This window comes from Rissa tridactyla, chromosome 1 (genome assembly GCF_028500815.1).
Source record: "Rissa tridactyla isolate bRisTri1 chromosome 1, bRisTri1.patW.cur.20221130, whole genome shotgun sequence".
Lineage (NCBI taxonomy): Eukaryota > Metazoa > Chordata > Aves > Charadriiformes > Laridae > Rissa > Rissa tridactyla.
The window spans coordinates 32,331,642-32,352,277 of NC_071466.1; the positions used below are offsets into that span (position 1 = coordinate 32,331,642).

The 20,636-nt window shown below is 38.7% G+C and overlaps 1 protein-coding gene across 5 annotated transcripts in view; it reads right to left on the reverse strand.

Moving 5' to 3' along the window:
- Window positions 1–20,636, reverse strand: part of RNASEH2B (ribonuclease H2 subunit B) — a 44,518-nt gene that overhangs the window by 18,077 nt on the left and 5,805 nt on the right. For 4 of the 5 annotated variants that reach the window (XM_054213380.1, XM_054213357.1, XM_054213350.1 and 1 more), the window contains exons 2-6: window positions 13,620–13,691; window positions 10,555–10,662; window positions 8,201–8,277; window positions 5,520–5,640; window positions 47–111 (exon numbers count right to left, since the gene is read on the reverse strand). In XM_054213380.1, coding sequence (XP_054069355.1) covers window positions 47–111; window positions 5,520–5,640; window positions 8,201–8,277; window positions 10,555–10,662; window positions 13,620–13,691 — 443 coding nt within the window. The remainder of the gene's footprint in view (window positions 1–46; window positions 112–5,519; window positions 5,641–8,200; window positions 8,278–10,554; window positions 10,663–13,619; window positions 13,692–20,636) is intronic. The other variant, XM_054213362.1, reaches the window with a different exon arrangement.

The window sequence follows — 20,636 nt, forward strand, 5'->3', positions numbered from 1 at the left end:
ATTTTAAAAATAAAGCAATTTTGAAAGCAAAAGAGAAACCCAATACCTTTTTCTTTAACCACTTCAGTGTCTTCTCTTGGCTGTATTTGTGGAATTTCTGAGTGCCAATCTCTGAGAAAAAAAAAGTAAGGGGAAGAAAGCCATGACTGGTTTGGACTTCACTTTCAATACGTTTACAATCTTTTAAGTTGTAGATACAGTATGAAAGTTAATTTGCGGCTTGCACATGTTTGATATCAGGGCAATACTTTTCAAAAATATTGGAAATGTGGAAAAATAAACAGACTGAGCTGATATGCACAAGTCTGAACAACTTGACAATTCTTTGATTAGGCCCTAATCCAGCAAAGCACATATTTTATTTATTTATGTGTAATATTGGGCTGCCTAAATTCACTAAGACTCTTCTCAAGCCCTTGTACTTTGCCAAACGTTCACTGCCCTGTATCACCAGACTGGTCATTTTAACTACATAGCTCACAACACAAAATGTTGGTTCCAGAACTGCCTTTTTAAAAAAAAAAACAAAACAAAACAAAACCAAACCAAACCAAATATCTTAAATCTTTACTTACTGAATTCTAGCAACTAGTAAGGGGCCAGGACAGAGAGTTGCTTAGTGAAGACAAACCATCCACCCTTTCAATAAACCCTTTTCCTATCAGTTCTCACAGTTCTCCCCTCTCGCTTCACAGGGTGACTAAAGCAAAAGTTTTACTTCTACCCCTGTTTTATGTAGTTTAATATACCATCAAAAGAAAATAAAAAATCCAAAATACTGAAACACACTCCTTCTGGGAGGAAGTGCATGATTCACTTATGATTTACTGAGCAACATAAATTAACTCCATGATATAAGAATTTCAGAAAGTGTTTCCCCTGTGATAACTAGGGTATCATGAACACTTGTTATTCACATGTGATCAGTTATCTGGAGATACACGAGTTCACAATGCTGAGGCAAAAGAGAGAAAATTTTAAAAGTTCATGGAAATTTCAGTATAAAAATTCAGTATTAATTTACAGAAAGCTACATGTTGGAAATGGAATGAAACGTCTTGTAAGACTTCACCAGAGATTTTAGAGCCCACTGTGTTTCAGTCTTTTTCTTAAACAGGTATTTCAATAACTTTCAATCTCCTGTATACCATTCCCATAAATACCTACATCTGTTTCATGTCATTTACTGATCCAGTATCATATTCAAACACTCAGTTCCTGGAGTTTCCTTCCCCCCTTGCAAACAACAACATATTATTTATGATTCCTTCAGCATTTCCTTCTTTGGGGTTTATCTTGGCTCTTTCAAATTGCATACAAATAGCTAGCTATTATGTGATCTTTGTGTGTGCATGGTAGGGGGTATGGAGAGTTCGAGGAAAGCAGTTTACAAGATAAAGTTTAAATCTATCTCAACAGTTGTAGAGGAGTAAAATGCAAAAATTCTTCAGAGCAAAAAGGAGAAAATACTGCTAATATACACTTTGCTTCATGAAGTTGATACGTTGCAGGTAAAGTAATTAGCTGTGACATTGCTGGCTGCACCCTTTAGGACTTAGAAGCTTCTAAATGGCTCTGAAAGAAAAGCAGCAGAAAATGGGGCAGACACTCCGGATACTTGAACCTGCTTCTCTAAAAGCTAACATGGTTTGGGTCCAAGTACAGTGAGTACAATTCATGGATTCCTCTCTTATCTAAGAAAGTTCGAGGAAGGGACATCCTCCGGCCACCATCCCCCAACCCATGCTGAAAAGTAATTCTAGTCCGGATTCCCAGGCAGACTCCCCCACAACAGCATGATTCAGAGTGACTCAGTTAGGGAAAGGAAACGTAGAACTGTGAAGCCATTTTCATTAAAACATGTGAAAAATAATTACACTGAACCCTTCAGAGATCACTTTGTTTGAAAATATTTTGTGTGCTTGACAGTTTTGACTATTAAACTTTAGAAACTGACAATATTTGAGACCTCTGAAGAATTAAAGTGAGTTATGAAAGTCACAAACTGCTGACAAAAGGATTCAATATTGGAACGTGGATTTAACATGTGATGCACATTTGATATTGGTGAGAGTTAGTGACTATGTTTGATAATATGAGTATATATTGGAAAGCCTTTTGTTCCCTAATGTGTCTGGTGCCTATAAAACTGGTCTGAGACATCTGGAAAGATTGGGTTTGAGAAATACAGATGGAATATAAGTGGTTCTACAATTAAATAATATGTTCAGCGATCGGGTAATCGCTATGTAGACTTGGAAGTTTCCCTGATGTATTGTTGAGCAAACTGCCTAAAGCACATTTTAACATCCATTTTCTCAGTGTTTTCCATAACTCTGAAACTCATATGGCCTCTTTTTTCCTACCTTCTGGGAATACAAGCTTGGCAATATTACTTAGTTATTCTAATCAGGTAAGTTTTCTTGGCTCTTCATGTTAATCACATCAGACAAGATCACAGTGCAGTTTTTGCCTTACAAAATGAAACAGAGTAACACTCTAGAACTGGAATTCATAACCCTTTCTTAAACCTCCTCTGTTGTACTTTCTATATGATTTTGAATTTATTAGCAAACAACCTGCTGCACCCAGATTTAGCGAGCTGTAACACACCCTTTCCCCAACTACTAAAGCAGGTAACTGGGAATTTAATCCTGTAAAATGAATTTTCAGTGCCCTTCAACACTGAGGCCAAGTAAGGTAGACTTTCTGCTAATTCAGTAAGTGTAAACTGTGAGTGCTCTAGGGTAAGAATTTGTTAGACAGATGTTAAATGCCTTAAGATTAAATTAAGAGTGAAATAATTACGTTGTTAGGTTCTGCCAAACGGATCAGAGCTGCAGAAGACTCAACACAACAGATGCTTCTTGCCCTAAAGCCTTACTCCTTTAAACAAGAAAGGCTACAAAGTGGACAACAGGTCTTAGAGCTAGAAAAAGAGTACCTTAGTCATAATATTGGTATTTTTTACAGGCAATAAAAGACACGAGAATATGAAACACATAGAAGTGGATTGAACAGAAAGGTGATCTGTGCATGACAGGCAAGCAAGCGCCAATGTGCTTGTTGCATAACAGTATGCTTGGTGTTCTCAAAAAAGGAAGAAATCCTAAGAACAAGCCCCACTGTTACTTTCTACCCAACCTGAACAAGAAAAGAAGCAGCAAGTACACGCCTAGGGACATCCAAGAACATCACATATAGCTGGTGTGTGCATGTGTGTACAGCTTTAATGACAAAAGCAACTTTTACCTTACATTTCAAAACAAAAACCAAAAAGTGAACATAACTTCTTTAACAGTTAGTATCATTTGCTGGCAAAATGACACAGACTTATGTCATTTTACACATTCTAAAAAACATCAATGCAAAAAACCAAGCAGTAAAGCATCTTCACTACTGCCTAACAGCATGCAATTTATCAGAGGATGCTCTGATGGATAACAACTGCAAATACAATTTCAGAATGGATACAGAGGTTAGAGACCAAGATATAAGACCTTGTCTATAGCAAATACATTTAATAAACATTTGATTTTGCTGTTAAGAAGGGAACAGAAATACTGCCCAAAGGCAGCACTGTGCCCCTTCAGAAAAATAACCCAAGACTTCTTAGTTTGACAGCCAAGAGGATCTGGCATGATTTTTCACCTTCTCAGACGGGTGCACATAAGTTGAGTATCCCTTTTCTCACCCTTAGCCAGTGTTAGACAAGTTGTAGGGCACAGCAATTACCTAAAAGCTTAATAATATTTTTCACTCGTGGTATTTATCACTTCATGGGAAGGCAAAAGCAGTTCAGGTGCACCTGTCTTAAAGAAGCCTTCTCATGAGTCAGAACTCACCCAAAGAAAAAGGTTGCCTGCTCCTAATGATACTGAATGTAACGAAATGTTTTCCAAAGGTTCTTTCGAAATCCAGGAGTACCACAACAGCACATAATTCCAACTACCTCAGTCGCAGTAAGACTGTAACAACGGTCTTGCTGCCCAGATTTCCTCCTCTCTTGTTAAAGTGACCATTTTCAATGGAAACATGTTCTGTCCTAAAGTCAAATTGATCTCCTGGGGGAGGCAAGTACCCTACATTACTGCTTATGCACCATATTATACAGCAAATATTTAAACTTGTCCATCAGTATCTTTCAGGAAAAAAATTTCAGAGCTCTCCCACCCCTTGATGTTCTGTGCAGCAATAAAGAGGTCTGATGTTTTACTTCTTAGCAGAGTTTTCATTCTTCCATCACCTTTCCTTAGCCACTTCCCAAGTATCTCTAGATCACCTAAATATTTCTTCTTACATAGAATCATAGAATAGTTTGGGTTGGAAAGGACCTTTAAAGATCCAACCCGCCCTGCAATAAGCAGGGACATCTTCAACTAGATCAACCTGACCTTGAATGTTTCCAGGGATGAGGCATCTACCACCTCTCTGGGAGACCTGTTCCAGTGTTTCACCACCCTCACAGTAAAGAATTTCTGCCTTATCAATGGCAAGGGCAGAGTGCTTTGTGAAAGCAAATTCCCAATATTTCTGGTTTTTAACCTCAACTTCTTGGAGGAGCTCTCCATGCATTAAGGGTCAGACAGCGTAGGCTTTTTGCTCCTGGTGGAAGATTCCATGCTCTCAGACTCCTGTATCTCCTCCTGTAGATCTCCATCTGTGTGTAGGTAAATCTCCACTCACTATGAAGAAGTCAGCAAGCATAAGGAGAATGCTTTTTAAAGGGCTGAATACAAAAACTGAGATCTCGCATCTTTTGTGGGTGTGCCAAGCTGCAAAAATTAAGTAGTGATCCTTCTTCTTCCCTAGAAAGCATACACTGTCCTCAAATAAAATAAAAGCCCCCAGACCAAAGGGAATTCTGGGCAAAGGTTGAGGACACCATGCACAGAATTAATGCTTTGCTATTTTTTTTCTGTGTAGGTTTTCTCTCTCATACACTTATGCATCCCAATAAAGGTTTTTATTAAAAAAAAAAAAATTAAGTCTTTGAACTTAAACCCACAACACTAAATTATGCAAGGCTAGCAAAATTGTGCTCTCCTTTCTCAGCAGCATATTCTCTCTTTTCCAGCTTTTTCCAACTTATTGTTTGAATGCTTTGTGACAAAGGGAGGAAATATAGCCAAATGGAAAACAGTTAACTTCCACACCAGACCATCCTACATTAAATAAAGAATTTAGAGAGATGTAAAACTTTCATCAAAAGGCAAAGAGAGTTCACAACACATACAATAATGTCAAGAAGCCAGATCTGATCAATTTATCATTTTTATGACACGTAGCAACAAGACTGCACAAATACTTTAGACTTCCAGCAGATAATCTGAGATCCACACATTACTATTCACAATAATGCAACGACAACTTCTTAGCCTAAGCTTCTGTTTTTAAAGTACAACTTCATCCAGCACCTTGAGTGTTTGGTAAAGCAAAAAACAGTATTTAAATCTATCTTGTAATGAAGTGTCACTAACAAATCAAGTCCTTTTTTGCCCCCCAGCCCCTTTTTTCACCTTTTTCTTCTGTTACATGATGTATGTACTGTTTAACATCTGCACACTTCAGCAGCAATGGGCAGTTCGGGTAGTCTGAGTCTAGCACAACTTGATCGAGTGGCTGGAACTTTCCCTGCTGCTGAAAATACATCAAAGAGATTATAAAAGCGTTATTATAATGTTAAGACACATATACACACTACACGTATATAGAAGTATACATACAATTGCCATAGCTTTAAAATAAAGGATTTAAAGATCGTATTTTGAATGGTAACACATGACATATTCAGAAACTGATTACAAAGCAAACTATAAATATTTATTTCAAACCAGTAAATACCTGCAAAATGCTGAACTCTTCAATTACTGCACTTAAAAGACCAAATTTAATACAACGTGGGGAGAAACTAATGTGAAGTACAGTGGGATTTTTTGGAAGATGACATAAGACATAGTAGTCAGTACGTGCCAATACTGTTTTAGACCAAAACCTGTTGGATTAAACCCAGTGTCATAACTTCCATTCAAATTTTGCTTTTCCTTCCATAAAGATAAATCTCAAAGGAGCAGGGCAGCTTCTGGAACACAGTATTAACCTTTCACCTCTGCAAAGTCAATTCCACTTTGGCCAGAGTATGTATATAAAGTGATCTTGGCACAACTTTAATAGCCCCACACATGACAGAACCATCAAATAAATTTTGCCGTTGCCAAACAATGCATAATCATTCAGCATGGTTTGGCACAACTGGCAGCATTCCCTTTGGAAAGATCCTTTAGCGCATCAGTACAAAGACTCAGTGAGCTCTCCATCCTTAGAGAGTGCATGGTCTCAGGAGCCAAAGCTAAAGTCATTACACCGGTCAGCATGAAAAAAAGCACTTGGGTATAGTGCTTTCATTATTAATTAATCCTCTTGATAGACAGTCAGAGGCTTAATAAAAGTAGCCATTCTTTGTTAAACCACAATAAGAAAAAGCAAAAAACCCAAACAAAAAAACCCTGAAAGGATCTGAAGCTTTTTTCTCCTGAAAAAGAAAAGGCACAATAGCAAAAAGGTTACAAGAGGCAGAAATAAAGCTGCAATAAACTGTTCCCTATAGATAACTCACCTGCACAAACCCGCTTGTGTCCTGAAGCAAGACAGTCACATTTACATTGTGCAGGGGCACAGAGTCTAAGCCAAGAAAGAGATGGCTCTGCTCAGAAGACAGATTAAGCAACCCTGCATCACACTACCAAAACCAAACGGTGGTACAAAGGATGATCCTAAGATACCCAGTGGGTACCTTCATAGTCAGTAGTTCAAGCCAGAAGCGATTGTGCTGCATTCAAGCTGGCCTTGCATGAGGTATCTGCAACACAATCCTCAAGACTTCCCTTCACTGAAGAATATGCTAACTTAGGCAGGGCGCTGCAAGAAGGCATTTGCCCCATTATAGGACCCAGAACAGCTCTATGCATTTATCTGGCACCATGCCTTGCCTAGGAAACAAGAAAACCTAGAAAGCAACATACTGAGACAGTAAAGGGCAGTACAGGACTCTTCCCATGCACGGAAACAGCAGCAATAATTGTCCTTTATTCAGGCTACCTCAACTCTCTACCACGTAGACAGAGCAGATTTACTGTCTCCCTAATTTAAGTTTGGTATAAAGCTTTCAAAGGGATGCTGAATTCAAACAAAGCACAGTGCCTAGAGAGCAAGCTAAACTATTCCTTGTGAAATGACTTCTGATGGGCCACCTTGAAGCAGGAACAGACCACAGAAATACAGAATACGTTTGTACATCCTATAACAAATAATTTCAAATAATTGCAGAACAATCGGATACTGTTACAAACATCTAGTTGGACTTCATTTTTTCACCACACAAAAATTGTTCTTCTGCATTCTCCACTTGCAATCTAAAGCAGAAAATAGCAAGCAACCTTATAGGAAATGCTCTTACAGCAAAAACTCTTACGATGCATAAAGTGAAATTATTGACTCCATGAAACAAAACCCAAGGATCAACATTTATATTTTATTTTATGCCCTTTTTTCCACAGCCAGGTTATAAACAATAAATCAAGAACTTTGCCTATGACTTTTGATACACTTCAGAAATCTAAGTGAGGTTTAGCCACACCCATGATAAATCAATTAAGCCGTTAATTAATTATCCAACTTTTGGATACCTGATCATCCTGCTGCTGTTCTATGCATCTCTACAAACACTGCTTCTAAAAAGGCAATGTTTCCTTTCAAGTTCAAACTGCTACAGAAACATTCTCCTTCCTCCCCCATAGCATCCAAATTCTTCTCCCTTTTTCCCTTCTTTCCCAAAATGAATCATTCACTGATGCCTCAGAAAGGGTGTGAATTTTTTTTTTTCTCTGATGACATCTCATCATTTTAAATTCAATAGTTCTGTGACACGGTCTCACGAAAGGACAAAAGAGATTCTCTGCTTCTTTTGAAAGGAGGAGATTAGAGTTTGTTGAGATTGTAAACCAACTCCTGGAATATACTTCACTGACAAAATCTTGATGCAAACAAAAATACTCCTAGGGTGGACATCTCTGCTTTAAACGCAAATTACAATTCCACTATTATGGAAGCCCCTCTTTGTAAAATTTACATAACTTCTGCAGAAAATGAAGTCAGAATGCTTTCTCCTGAGAATTCCAGTGAAAAAATAAAGCTGGCTTACCTCCTTGTCTGCCTTTATGAGGTAGTAAAGGATCAGAAATAAAGGGTCCATTGGTGTAACAAACAGCAGGCGCCCATCTAAGTGACAGATATGTAAAAGTAAGCTTAGTACCAAGAGGCACAATATATTGAACTTTTTCTTTTTGGATGCTTTTCAGGAGTGTGGGCAGAAGAGGAATATCTTTTTTTTCCCAGCAATTATCCCAATATTTTAATAAAATGGGCAGAAAAAAGTTATTTGTGATTTTATATTAAAAAAACAGAAAGAGCTCCATTCTCGACCCTGCCAAACCAAAGCATGAGGTCTGCTGCAGGTCTGCTGGCTTCAAGCACTTAGTTTTGCCTTTTTCTGGACTATATTAAAAACAGCAAAATTGAAGCTGCCCTCTGTTGGCAGGTTTGGGTGTAACAGAAACTTTTTTTGGGATACCAATATACTGCACCTCAAACACTGGGCAAGGTAACACCATGCTGGCAAAAGAGGCAGTAGGCAGGGCAAGAAAGAATTTCAAGACCTAGTTAAGTTAGAGCTGCCTCTCATCTGCAGGGGGAGAATCTGCATGCAGTCTCCTAATAGAACAAAATAAACTTAAATAGATCAGAAAATATCACTCAGTATGTGGTATTCAAAGTTACACACAAAGGAAGAACTTGGTCTCCCATTGAAACGGACACCTCTGCCCATCTGGAGCTCATTGCAGGACAATGGCTTAGTCAGGCTTTTTGTGTAATTGTAGATAATTGGAAACAATGTAACATCAAGGAAATTCACTAATGAGACCCAATAATTGATGACAATTTGACATTAATTAGCAAACCAAAAGCAAATAAATGCATTTTTTTTTTGTTTCAACTCACATGATTAAGATAATTAAAGAAATGGAAATCATACTGCGATGGCCCTAAAACTAACAAAAGATGGGGTGGGAAGAACGTGGTTTGGACAAAGCTGATAGCCAATCTAACAACTGTACCGCTGACATGATGCATTGCATGAGGCAAAGCAAGCACCAGGACTACTTACAAACATGAAAGCTTTGATAATAAAACTGGAGGGAAAAAAAATACTAGCCACTTTCTCAAAGCTTCCATTTAAATGCTTTCCACTGTACCTCCAGGAAGAGTTATTTTTATTTGTTCCAAAGGCATAAAAAGACCTCTGCCCTTCTTTGAGGATAACAAGATAATTCGCTTTAACTGCAAACACATAGCTTTCTTGTGTTGTTCTTCCCCTGACCATTTCAGAAATGCAGCAGCCCTAACATTCAGGAACAATTTTTCTCACTGTATCTTTTAAAGAAAGCTGAGGTGATGATTCCTTAAGGCAACTATTTCCCAAGGGCAAAAATAGAGGTTAGAAAGGGAGGGGGAGAACACAATGTGGACATAATTGGGAGCAGGGAGCAGACCCAGTCTTTTGGCTCACCCCCAGATGGAGCAAGGAAAAGCTCACAGACATACTGCTTGCATTGCTATATGCACCTGCAGAGGATGTTTAAAAGTTAATGCACACCTTGGGATATTACTATTAAAGAAGGCATATGTCTGAGGGAGTTGCTTTGTTACTATAAATGGTCTTTTTTCCAGTTAAAAAAGGACGAAGTAAATATACCTTCATCTCCTGAATTAATAATTATTGCTTGGACTACGGACTTGCTGGCAAAGAAACACTACTCCAGTGACATCCTTACCAATAAAGGATTGTTAAAGCCGTCACAAGCAATTAGGTAAGTTTCCTCCTCATTTTCAGAAAGCCGAGGTAGGATCAGGGAATGACTGGGATGGTATAGACGAGCTCGCTTCAGACAAAACACTGAAACAGCACCTTCTGACAGCAGGCCTATCCTGAGATCCCAGCACTCACACAGGGGACTACAGAGGTAATTAAAAGAAAGCAAGACTGTACATTCCAACGCTTGGAGCTCTAACACACTGTTCTCTGCTTAGCTAGCTAAGGCCTTCCAGCCCTTTTTCCCTCCCGTAGGATAACACATATTTAACTTAAACTGAAGACTTGCTGGTCTGATTGACAAGGCAAGCTAAGTATTTTATGGCACTTCAGTTTAAATACAATTGAATGTCTTCCCCCTCCCCCTCCACCCCCCCCCCCTTCCTCAAAGACAAATGAACATCTGTCTAATTGAGGCTGCCAAAGGCAGCCTTTTAAAGAGAGACCACAAAGCCCCTAGCCCTGGTTAAATCCAGATGGCAAACGAGAGTGTCAGAAGGTGGGGATGTGATGCAGCATGCCTCAAACAACTAGGAAAAACACCTGTAAATTTACTAGAAGAGAGAGGGAAGGTCTGTGTATGAACATTAGTTACAGTTGGGGGAAGGATACATTGTATTACTCACCTTGTTGAACAGTCTGACCTATAAACCAGGAACGATATTCCTCATGAAAAGCTTTTACTTCAAACAGCTGCTGTGCACCACTATTGAATAAGTAAAGGGTTGCTTCCCCTGTTGAAAAGAAATCTGGTTTGTGTTTGTAAGCTTTCACAAAAATCAAAAGAATACCCAGTACATCTGAAGAATGTGCCTTATATACATACAGACACACACAACATACACACATCCTACATAAACTCACTACAAAGAAAGCTCAGACAAAGAAAACTATTATATACAGATGTTCATTTACCAGCTCTATAAACCAAACTGAATTTGAATCAATAAATAAGATGTGTGAATAGTTCATCTTACAACACAAAGCCTTTGATCCAAACCCAAATCAAAATCGCTCAAGACATCAGCTTTTGTCTGTACTGAAGGGGGAAGGTGGAAAACAAGAAATTTCCCTGTCCTTCTATCATGTTTGTCTCCAAGATATCAGACTCTGTGTTAGGGGAACAAACGTCTCAAACCTTCAAGTGACAATTTGAAATAATTTTGGTTTTGTGCATCAAAATGGATTGCTGACGACTCAGTATGGGTAGACAAATAAGGTGAACAAGGAAGCTAAAAGAAGTTACTTCGAAGTGCCCACCAGAATCTTGATAGTTTGGAAAGGAAAAGGAAAGCTTTATTTCAGGTTACCCCATACCACAGCTCTGCCATTTCACATTAGTTCTGGGTTATAATGAAAGGGTGATGAATATGTTGCAAACAGGACTGGGATTTTCCACATCTAAAACAGGAACTTGACAGAACTACACAAGGGGCCACAGAAATTTGATCAGTTCAGTCTGTTGGCTGGACTGGTCCTGTCTTGGTTATCAATCCATCTCCAAGAGACAAGAGCAACTACAACATGGCAGTCTTGCTCAAAACACGTAAATTGCAAAGCTGCACTGACCTACAGATCATGGGCTGGCGCAGGAAAGTCTCAGTGTAAGCCCCTGCAAGCTGACATCAGCACCGCTGTTCTCAGTCTGCAGAGATCCCTAGGTGCGCGGGGAGGTCAGTGAAAATGGGCAGACACAACTCTTCCCCAAAATGACTGATAATGCATTTTTTCCCCCCCTTTATTCAAAAGGCTGACCAGATGTTTAACCTCACCTAAGGATATAGTTTCAGTTCTCTGATAATAATTTTTCTTTTGGGGAGGAGAGGAGTGAAGAGTAGATATAAGGGGGAGTAGAGGTCTCTGTCACTACCATGTCCTTCTCAGAAAGGGTCTACACCATAGCCTGATCAACACCAGACGTCAAACTACTCGTAGAAGTGCTCACTGAACAACTTGAGACCCCCACCAGTGAGCGTGCTAGCCAAATGCCGTGGTGAGCTACGAAATCTTGGGAAAGATTCCTGTTGTCTAACTCCAGGTCCTTAATTTATTTGCTTATGTTAAAAAGACAGTCACCACAGGTTCCTAACAGTGTCATTAGGCAGAAACTCTAGTGGATGGAGAGAGAACCTAGGCAGCTTTGCTCACAACTTTACCACTTGAGTTAGTTGTTATGTTTTGCAGCATGGTTATTTCCCTTCTTTTAGTTCAGCACTTTGAAAATTGCTTCTTGTGGTACTTCTGGATTGCAGGCTAAACCGTAGTTTATAGTCTTTGTAAGGGATAGAAATTTTGCCCTTTCTACCTGTCTATAAAAGGGACCATGCACACTTTCATTTAATAAAGTGGTTAGCATGAATTCCATAGTGCTCTGAGTCCTTCAGTGCATATTTATACAATATCTGGCATCAACAATTCATCTGTTAGACCCAAATGTAAGGAAAATACATTAATAGGTTGTTCTCAGTCCTTCCATTTTCAGACCCTATGCTTATAATAGGCTACATAACTGAAAGTTTATGCAGGTCTATAAATAAGTTCCTGTAAATTCTAAAGGAACACACCCAGGCAATCACTGTACTTCAGGTTTTCTCCAGAAATCTTTCCCAAGATCTCTGATTCTACAAAGTAAACAGATCTCTTCTTCCACTGAGAAAAGCATATTAATATCTACGCTTTTAAAAACATAACAAATTAGAAAGCCAATATAATAGGGCAGGTGGAAAATATCCATGGCTATATATTCCCACTGTAAATCTGATCAATCAAAAAACAGGTATCATGATGAGTAAGTGATTTCACATTCTGTATCTATTGTTTTTAATTATTTTCTTCTGTTGAGAACAAGTAGCAATTACTATATTGCGACATTAAAATGTACCTGAAGACTTTATTTACAAACACACATAAATACTAGCAATGAATTTCAAAACAAAAACATACAACTTAAATCCATAGAAAACAAACAAGCTTATGAAAGGAAAGAAAAGCAGCATGAAATGTGTTTTTCAAACAAAATATGTTAACCCTAACAAAGGCTTACTGCAAATTAGTGCTGCAGTATCTCATACTCCAATTATTACATTACTCATATAATAACAAAACCTTGACAAAAAGAACAATCTGACTAGAAGAAAATAACTGTGGGATGGTGGTATCATTATATTGCCTGCATTTGCTGGTCTTTCCAATGTATTGAATTCATAGTGCCTCATCATCTATTAAGGAGAAAAGAGACAACACCAGCTGAATGAGGGGAAGAAGAAAATTAGATTTAAAAATGAGAAGACTCAAACAGCTCGGTAAGTGTAACCGAATCACTTCTTCTAACTCTAACTATTTATTTTATAGCATATGATGAATGCTATGAAGCCTAAATCTGGATTAAAAAAAAGCTCAGGCTCAACACCCAACACTGTAAGCTCCCCAAACTAATGTACTTAAAAACAGAACTTAAATTACACCTCTTTTTTGTGCTGCCAATATTCCTGATGAATAAACAGTTCAACCAATTAAAATTATAAAAGAAATCCTAAATGTTTGCACAGCATTAACTATCTGGCATTACCAGCACTATTTTTGGCACGTAAGACTTACACTATCATCATTATTTCAGCATGCAAAATATGAATCTTTTGGTGATGGCGGGAGTCAACCAAAACATTAAGAATGTCAGAATTCCAAAACTTGCCTGTACTTGGATTGCGCAGTTTTGTAAACAAAGGTTCGCTGTCAGGTGTCTTGGGGGGGTCAGTAGCAGCCTCTGTAGGGGGAGAGGAAAAAGTTATGAGCTTGTAAATTGAGAAGTATTTAACTTTCTGCCATGCTTCTCCAAGATATTCAAAATTAATTGGATTGACAATTTTTGAAAACTCACATATTTTCTGCATAAAAGTTATGTGCCTCAGCCCAAATTCATCCTACCTGATCAAGGCACCTAAATTATGATTCCAGACTTCCTGACATGCTCTATCTGCCACAGAAAAGGTATGCACCTGGGGATGATTTAGATTTTGAAAACCACTTCCCCCTAGAGAGCCTCAGGCAACGGAGCTACTAAGTCTGACATCTCAGTTAAGTGAGATGAACTTATATGTTGTCCTGATTAGTCACAAAGACAATGAGAATGCTTTGGTAAGTTAGGCCAAGCACAGTGTGGACACTGAAAAGTTAAAAGTGTAAAAGGTAAATATCTGTGGGAAGCAACAGTGGTCCTCTAAAGTTTTCAGGAAGTCAGATTATGCAGGAATATGGGGCAGGAATTCTCTGCGTGGTTGTTACTGCTGTGAAAAACATCCACACTTGTTTATCTGTTACGTATAGTCTTGAAAAATAAAGAGTGCATTTAATTCCCCTCACAGGAAAAAGAAGCAGAGAGAATACAGCAGCTCTGGCTTAAGCCTCTGACAGTTGTTCTCTTTTCTGTGTCTTTAGCAAAAAAAAAAAAAAAAAAAAAAAAAAAAAAAAAAGACAAAAAGCAGAACCACAAAAGTACGATTTCTCTGTGAAATTAAAAAAAAAAAATTAGAAAAGAAACAGCTCCCACAAGGATGCTGATTCAGGTCTGAAAAAACATCTATAAGGGTCCCCAGCTAGTTATATTCTATCCAAGTTCTCTTTGTAGGGAAAGTCCAACTTATATTTATGAAAACAACTTCCTACACGTAAGCGAAGAGCAACGTGACAGCATCATCTTTCTTAGCTTGCACACTGCCAGTTCTGTCCCAATTCCTTTCATATAGGCATTCATCAGAGCAAGGAAAATTACTAAAGCATTTCACATACATAACCTGGATACTCCAGACCCCAGAGAATGGACTGACAGGGATCAGGCTGATGTTTATGTTATGGTGCTGCTGAGGAAAGCAGAGAGAAGCAGCAGAGGCAGGCTGCACAGCTATTCACAAGGGAGACTGCTGGAAGGAACAGAAGTGCCATATTGTCCTTCCCCTTTCGGTAGCATCCAGGAGGTTCATGGAGAGGGAGGCAGCACAGTTGTTTTCTATGGAAAACAGGGAAGTACGAACCTCAGGTACAGCCAAAAATAGCTGTCCTCCACTCTGGCTGAAAGTCTATCCCCAACACATCCAAAGAGGACAGGTGGACTTCTCACAGGCCATTCACTGACACCTCAGTGACATGAAAGGCCCCAAACAACCCTCATCTTTCACATTCACTCCTGGCTATTCAGTTTTGTCACAAACAGAAATTGCCCGGATAAAGATATAAGCAGGGTTTAAAAAGCAAGTGCATTTGTGATAAAGTGCTGGAGGATAATAGTTCTCAGAGTGGTTCGGAGAACTTAGTCATTTTCTTCCCCTGCATTTTTAGCTGAGTCCTCAGGTGCCTTGAAAAAGCGCTTTGAAAAAGTTTCAATATAAGTTGAGGATTTTTAATGGAAAAAGTCCGTATTTGCTGACCACACTTGCTTCATATGCTGATACATAAACACACACGGTTGTCAAGCTACATTTGCCCTGGCAAAGGCAAACTTCAAATTTCTGGAGCTATGTATATTTCAATTCTTGACCACAGTTTAACATTAGTGTATTTTTTGTTACTTTTTAAAACACTACAGTGATTAATGACAGTGAAAGAAACACAGTGCATGTGTTTACTTTGATGTGTTTCACATGAACATTTTAAAATATACACACTAAATGTGAGTTTCAAAATTTAAAACAAAAAGCAAAATAACAAAAAACCCCAAAGGAACTTTTAGCGCTCACTTGCTCCACTTTCTTCACGCATAGATTTATGAACGCTGGGAATGAGTCCAGCTGAATGCTAAGTTGCATCTTGTATAACGTGAACAATTAAGTAGACAATCCTTCCTAATGTAGCTGTTTTTAATGAAGTTCACATCTTTATTTAGTTGATATGTACTTTTCCTAACCTTCTAGTAACACTCTGAATTTATCCATCCCTGCTAAGCCTGGGAGACACCTGCACGTAGGGAGTGCTCAGTGTAACAAACCCAAGGGATATAGTGTCCCATCTCTTCCTCATCAATCTTCTGCCTTCCCAACCCACATAATGGCCCTCCATCACTAAGGCTTGCTCCATGCTATCCCAGGCTCAGCATCATCTGCTCGTGCCCTTTGGATACACAGTCTGGTCCTGTAGCTGCCTTTGCTCAGCCAGTTGCTCTTCCCCATGTGAACAGCAGCACAGCTCTGCCCGTATAGTTATTTGGTTCTCCCCAAGCTCCATGGGATTCATCACTGCACAGAGGACAGAAGCGATCATACCCTAATGAACAGTCTGAGTTGCAGCCTTCAGTCCCAGTATCTCATGCTGATGTGATCAGAGTGTATGTCATGTTCTCCACACAGCTGCCACAGAAGATGGCTGATCAGAAGGGACACGCACATGCACGCACACACAAGAAGAAGGGAAGGAGTGGGTAAAGGTAAAAGTGGTTTCTTTTGAGTTTCTTTCACCTTCAGTTTCCTCAAAACATAGGCAATACCCTACTCCATTTCCAGGAGCATCTGAAGTATATTTTTGTTACAGATTGGCTCTACTAGATGTCAAGTTGGCAGATAAAAAGAGGCAACTGGGAGAATGCCTGCTTGGAAAACTGCATGCAATATTAACATGGCCTTAAGGTTGAAGAAGGCCCTATTTATCTGAATTTAAACACTTCATGACTAGAAAAATGCTGAGCAACGTATTTTTGAAGTTAGGTGTCCAAATCTAACTTGTGTGTGTTCTGGCCTGAAGCCAGGAAAGGTAACTGGATTTCTTTAATGTCATTAACATTTATCAATCCTTGTATACGGGCAAGGTTCTCTTACAGCTAAATAAAGAAAGACTTCTTAAAAAGCAGTATTGTAGCAATTTTCTAGCAAAACTAAGACTTAAAATAGGTCTTTTTTTTTTTTAGTTTTAAGATTCACGTCCAGATATTAAATAATCTTACAGAAAATAAGCAAATGAAAGGGACGCTACAGGAAGAGCTTTTTTGTTGAAACCTAAAGGAAAACATCAGATGATTGCCACTACACCTACTACAACAGTTTCTATAGCTCAGCCCTGAGAAACTTTTTCATCTACAAGAATAACAAGTGAGAGGTAAGACCTTTCTGACTGAATATTATACTCTCTACCAACTGTCTTGCAGCTGTAAGCTGCAGGTAACACACAGTCAGTACAGGTCAGCTCACTAACAGATACGCCAGCACAGCTTGCTATTCTCCTAGGACAACATTCACTACAAGGATACAAAACAATGACACAAGGGTACAGAGGGGCTCAATTAATTCTGTCCCAGGGAAGCATCTCAGTTAGCAAACCACTCTCTAAATTGCCAGGGAGACAGATGACAGGCACTCCCAGGAGGCAGCTGAACCCACCTAAAGCCTAAACCCACCTGTACCACCCCCTGCAAGTATATGCCTCTGTCTCCATTGAGCTGACAGACACCTCCAGCAATGCAGAGTGAATCCAGGTACAGTACCCTTACAGCTACACCACAGGAGGGAGTTCTGCGGTAAACACAATGCAGGACAATTAAATGCCAACACTGGGTTGATAAGCGTGACTACTTTGCTTAAGTTATAGTCTACTGTTCATTCACTATTAACCAAATCACACAAAGTTCCTCTAAAAATGTGGGTGATGTGTCCATCAGTCATACTGGAGTCTACAGATGGAACCTCAGAATCCTGAAGCTGAGCAAAAGAGACTGTAAAAGCTTAAATGAAGCTTTCCATTACAGAAAAAGAGAAAAGCCTATCATATTTTGTGGAGGTCAGACATACAACCAGGCAAATTCTATAAAATATATAAACAGAACAAAGTGAAAATGAACCAGCTGTCAAAGGATTTCTGGCAATAATTTCTTCCACAATGGACAGATATGAGGCACTAATGAATCTGGCCGTTAAAAAAAAAAAAGTGTTCACTGGTACAGCAACATGAATAAATTGGAAAAAACCATAAAACTCCCACTAAAATCTATGAAACTGTTAGGGACGATGCAAGGTCTATTCACCCTTTTTTTTTTTTAAACTGCTTATGGAATACTATATATAACAGGCTAATATCAAGTTATATGGAATTCCCACGCAAAAAGCTGCCAGCCAAGCAAGCAAAAAAGTTGTAAATATCTGTCAATTGCGTAAGAGGAAAAAACCCTCTGAGAGCACAAATTTCTCTACCACCATCATCCTGCAAAAAACAGGATTATTTAAAAGTCTGGAAATATAAAGTTAAGATTTCATTTAAAAACAGCTATTAAACCATACGTCACCTACACAAGTCTTTTCCATTCCCTCCTTAACTTCTAACCATGCACGAAAGGTGTGTCAGTTGGAGACATTATGATGGAGCCCATTAAAAGGACATTTTATGGAAGACTTTAAACTATGTATCCTAAGGGTACAGATATGTCAGATCTAATAATCACTTTATTTATGTTCTTTTTAGAATCAGTCAACCCTGAAGTAAATGGTTTTAATTCAGTGCCTGTGTCCCCTGTTCTGCAGCATGCTCTGAGAAAAGCCCAGTAAAAATTAATTGATAAATCCAGTACTTTGTACCACCCAAACTTTTGACAAATTTTGTAAGCTACAAGGTAATTAACTATTAGCATAATGAATGAATTCAGGTATGCACAGACTGAGGACACAGTTTCATGAATGGCTTCATGACCAAAGATCACAGGCCACTGAAAAGTGCAATCCTGAGGTCCCCACTCCTGCTCCCTCCCTGTTGCACATCTCTGCTGCTTTTTTTCCATCACAACTAGCAATCTCGTGGCCACACAACAAGCCAGCTCAGTTCACTGATCCCGTTGAGAAATAACCAGTCACAAAAAAGTAGTATTAATTTTCACCCAGATCAGTAAGCTATTCTCACTCACCATATGGTTACACGATCACCGGAACAAAGGGACAGAACCCATGGCAGAAGCAGATGGCACAGAAACAACATAGAAAATATATGACACTGGAGTCTTTGACCAGTGTAAGCTAACTAGAAAACTAGATCCTATGTCACTTTACAGAGGTGGGAAAGCAAGAGATGAGCCACAAGACTACCATGTTTCTTCCCTAGCTTACAATACTCTCAGGGGAGTACTAAATGGCACACAGCTCTATTCACCTCTGCAAACAGATTCTTTTGCAGGTGCTTACATATAAGGTATGGCTTTACACTTGCATACATTTGATTTTTGGAAATATCTTCTTAGTTGTTATTCAGTTATGTTAACTTGATGTTATTTCACCACTTTATCCTCTCCTTGATCATACATAGTACTAACTTCAGTGAGGGGACTTTTGCCATGCCTGTTGTAAAAGACAGAATGGTTATCAGTTTGGTAATCACAGCATTTATTATTTCGTGCCCTAAGGAAATAATGTTTAATGTGACATAATTTACGCCCCTTAAAATCTTTCTGGCTCCCATTTCACCTGAAAATCCTACAATAAAACACAATGATATCTAAAAAGGGCGCTGTTTTCTATCTCCAGCAAAACTTCACATGGAAATGCTACTAGATGGTTTGAGTGGTCTTTTGCTCCAGTACACAGCTATGCAATACAGATAAATATTAAGACTTCTGCCTGAGAGCATCTTTTGGCTTCCCTTTATGCTGGCACAGTTGACTTTGGCCAAAAAAACACGTTCATAGACTCACTGGCAGCAATGGACAGCACTAATTCATCCATTACTGAAACCTAGATGCAAGGCAGACCATGCAGGGGTTCAAGCTGAATGAAGGAGAGGTCAATCTTGAGAAGTTCAAGAACAGGTTATCACTTGAAAGGATAAAAACTTCAGACTTCCCTTCTCAATATTTATAGGGTCAACACTGGTGCAGCTGTATTACTGGCTGAATCAGCCCTATTCCCATGTGCAGAGAGGCCTAAGTTGGCATAAGTTGGTCTCTTCCAAGCCAGATGGCAGAAAGCAGAAGTAGGAGATGGTGTTACACATTAAAACATCTCTTTTCAGTTATTTTATTTGCTATGCTTCCTTCTGGCTCCTTAGCTTGCCAGTTATATCTGCTTTATACACAGCTGAGCTCAGTATGTCTTTTAAGAGATGACATGTAAGAAATGGTGCAAATTACCTGCAGGCAAAAGGCTTTGTTCAGGAGATGCAAATGCCAATTTAGGGGGGGGATTAAGTAAAATATGCCCACATAGTGCTAACTTCTAAAATATGCATATTCACATTCACCTTATTAAAAAGCTATATAAATACGTGCATATATTTTATATAGTATTTCTAATGTTTTAAGTCAGCTGTTAAAAAACATACATATTTGTTTACTGTAAACATTATTTCCAAGTTCTTGATCTAAATTATTCTGGAAGTATTAATGTTCAAGTATCCTGCTCAGTTTCGATATTCATTATAATTCTGAATCAAACTCCCTAACAGTCCAGCACTGTTTTGTATTTTGTAGCAGATAAATTGAACTGAATGGAGAAAAAAAAAAAAAACTAAACCTGCCTACTTCAGATTTTAAAGCAAACTACTTTTATGCATTAAGTATTCCACAGCTGCTTTTGCTATGACATCTTCTCTCAATATGACCCAAAATTTTCAAGTCAAACGCTTCCTCTGTTGTTGCACAGAGACAAAGATTCCTTAGTCTCATTTGAAAGAACGAAGGATTAATTTAATGTGCGCTGATGCCCTATGGTTTGGCATCACAGTCCATTTATTTCTGCCTCCATCTGACTTTTGG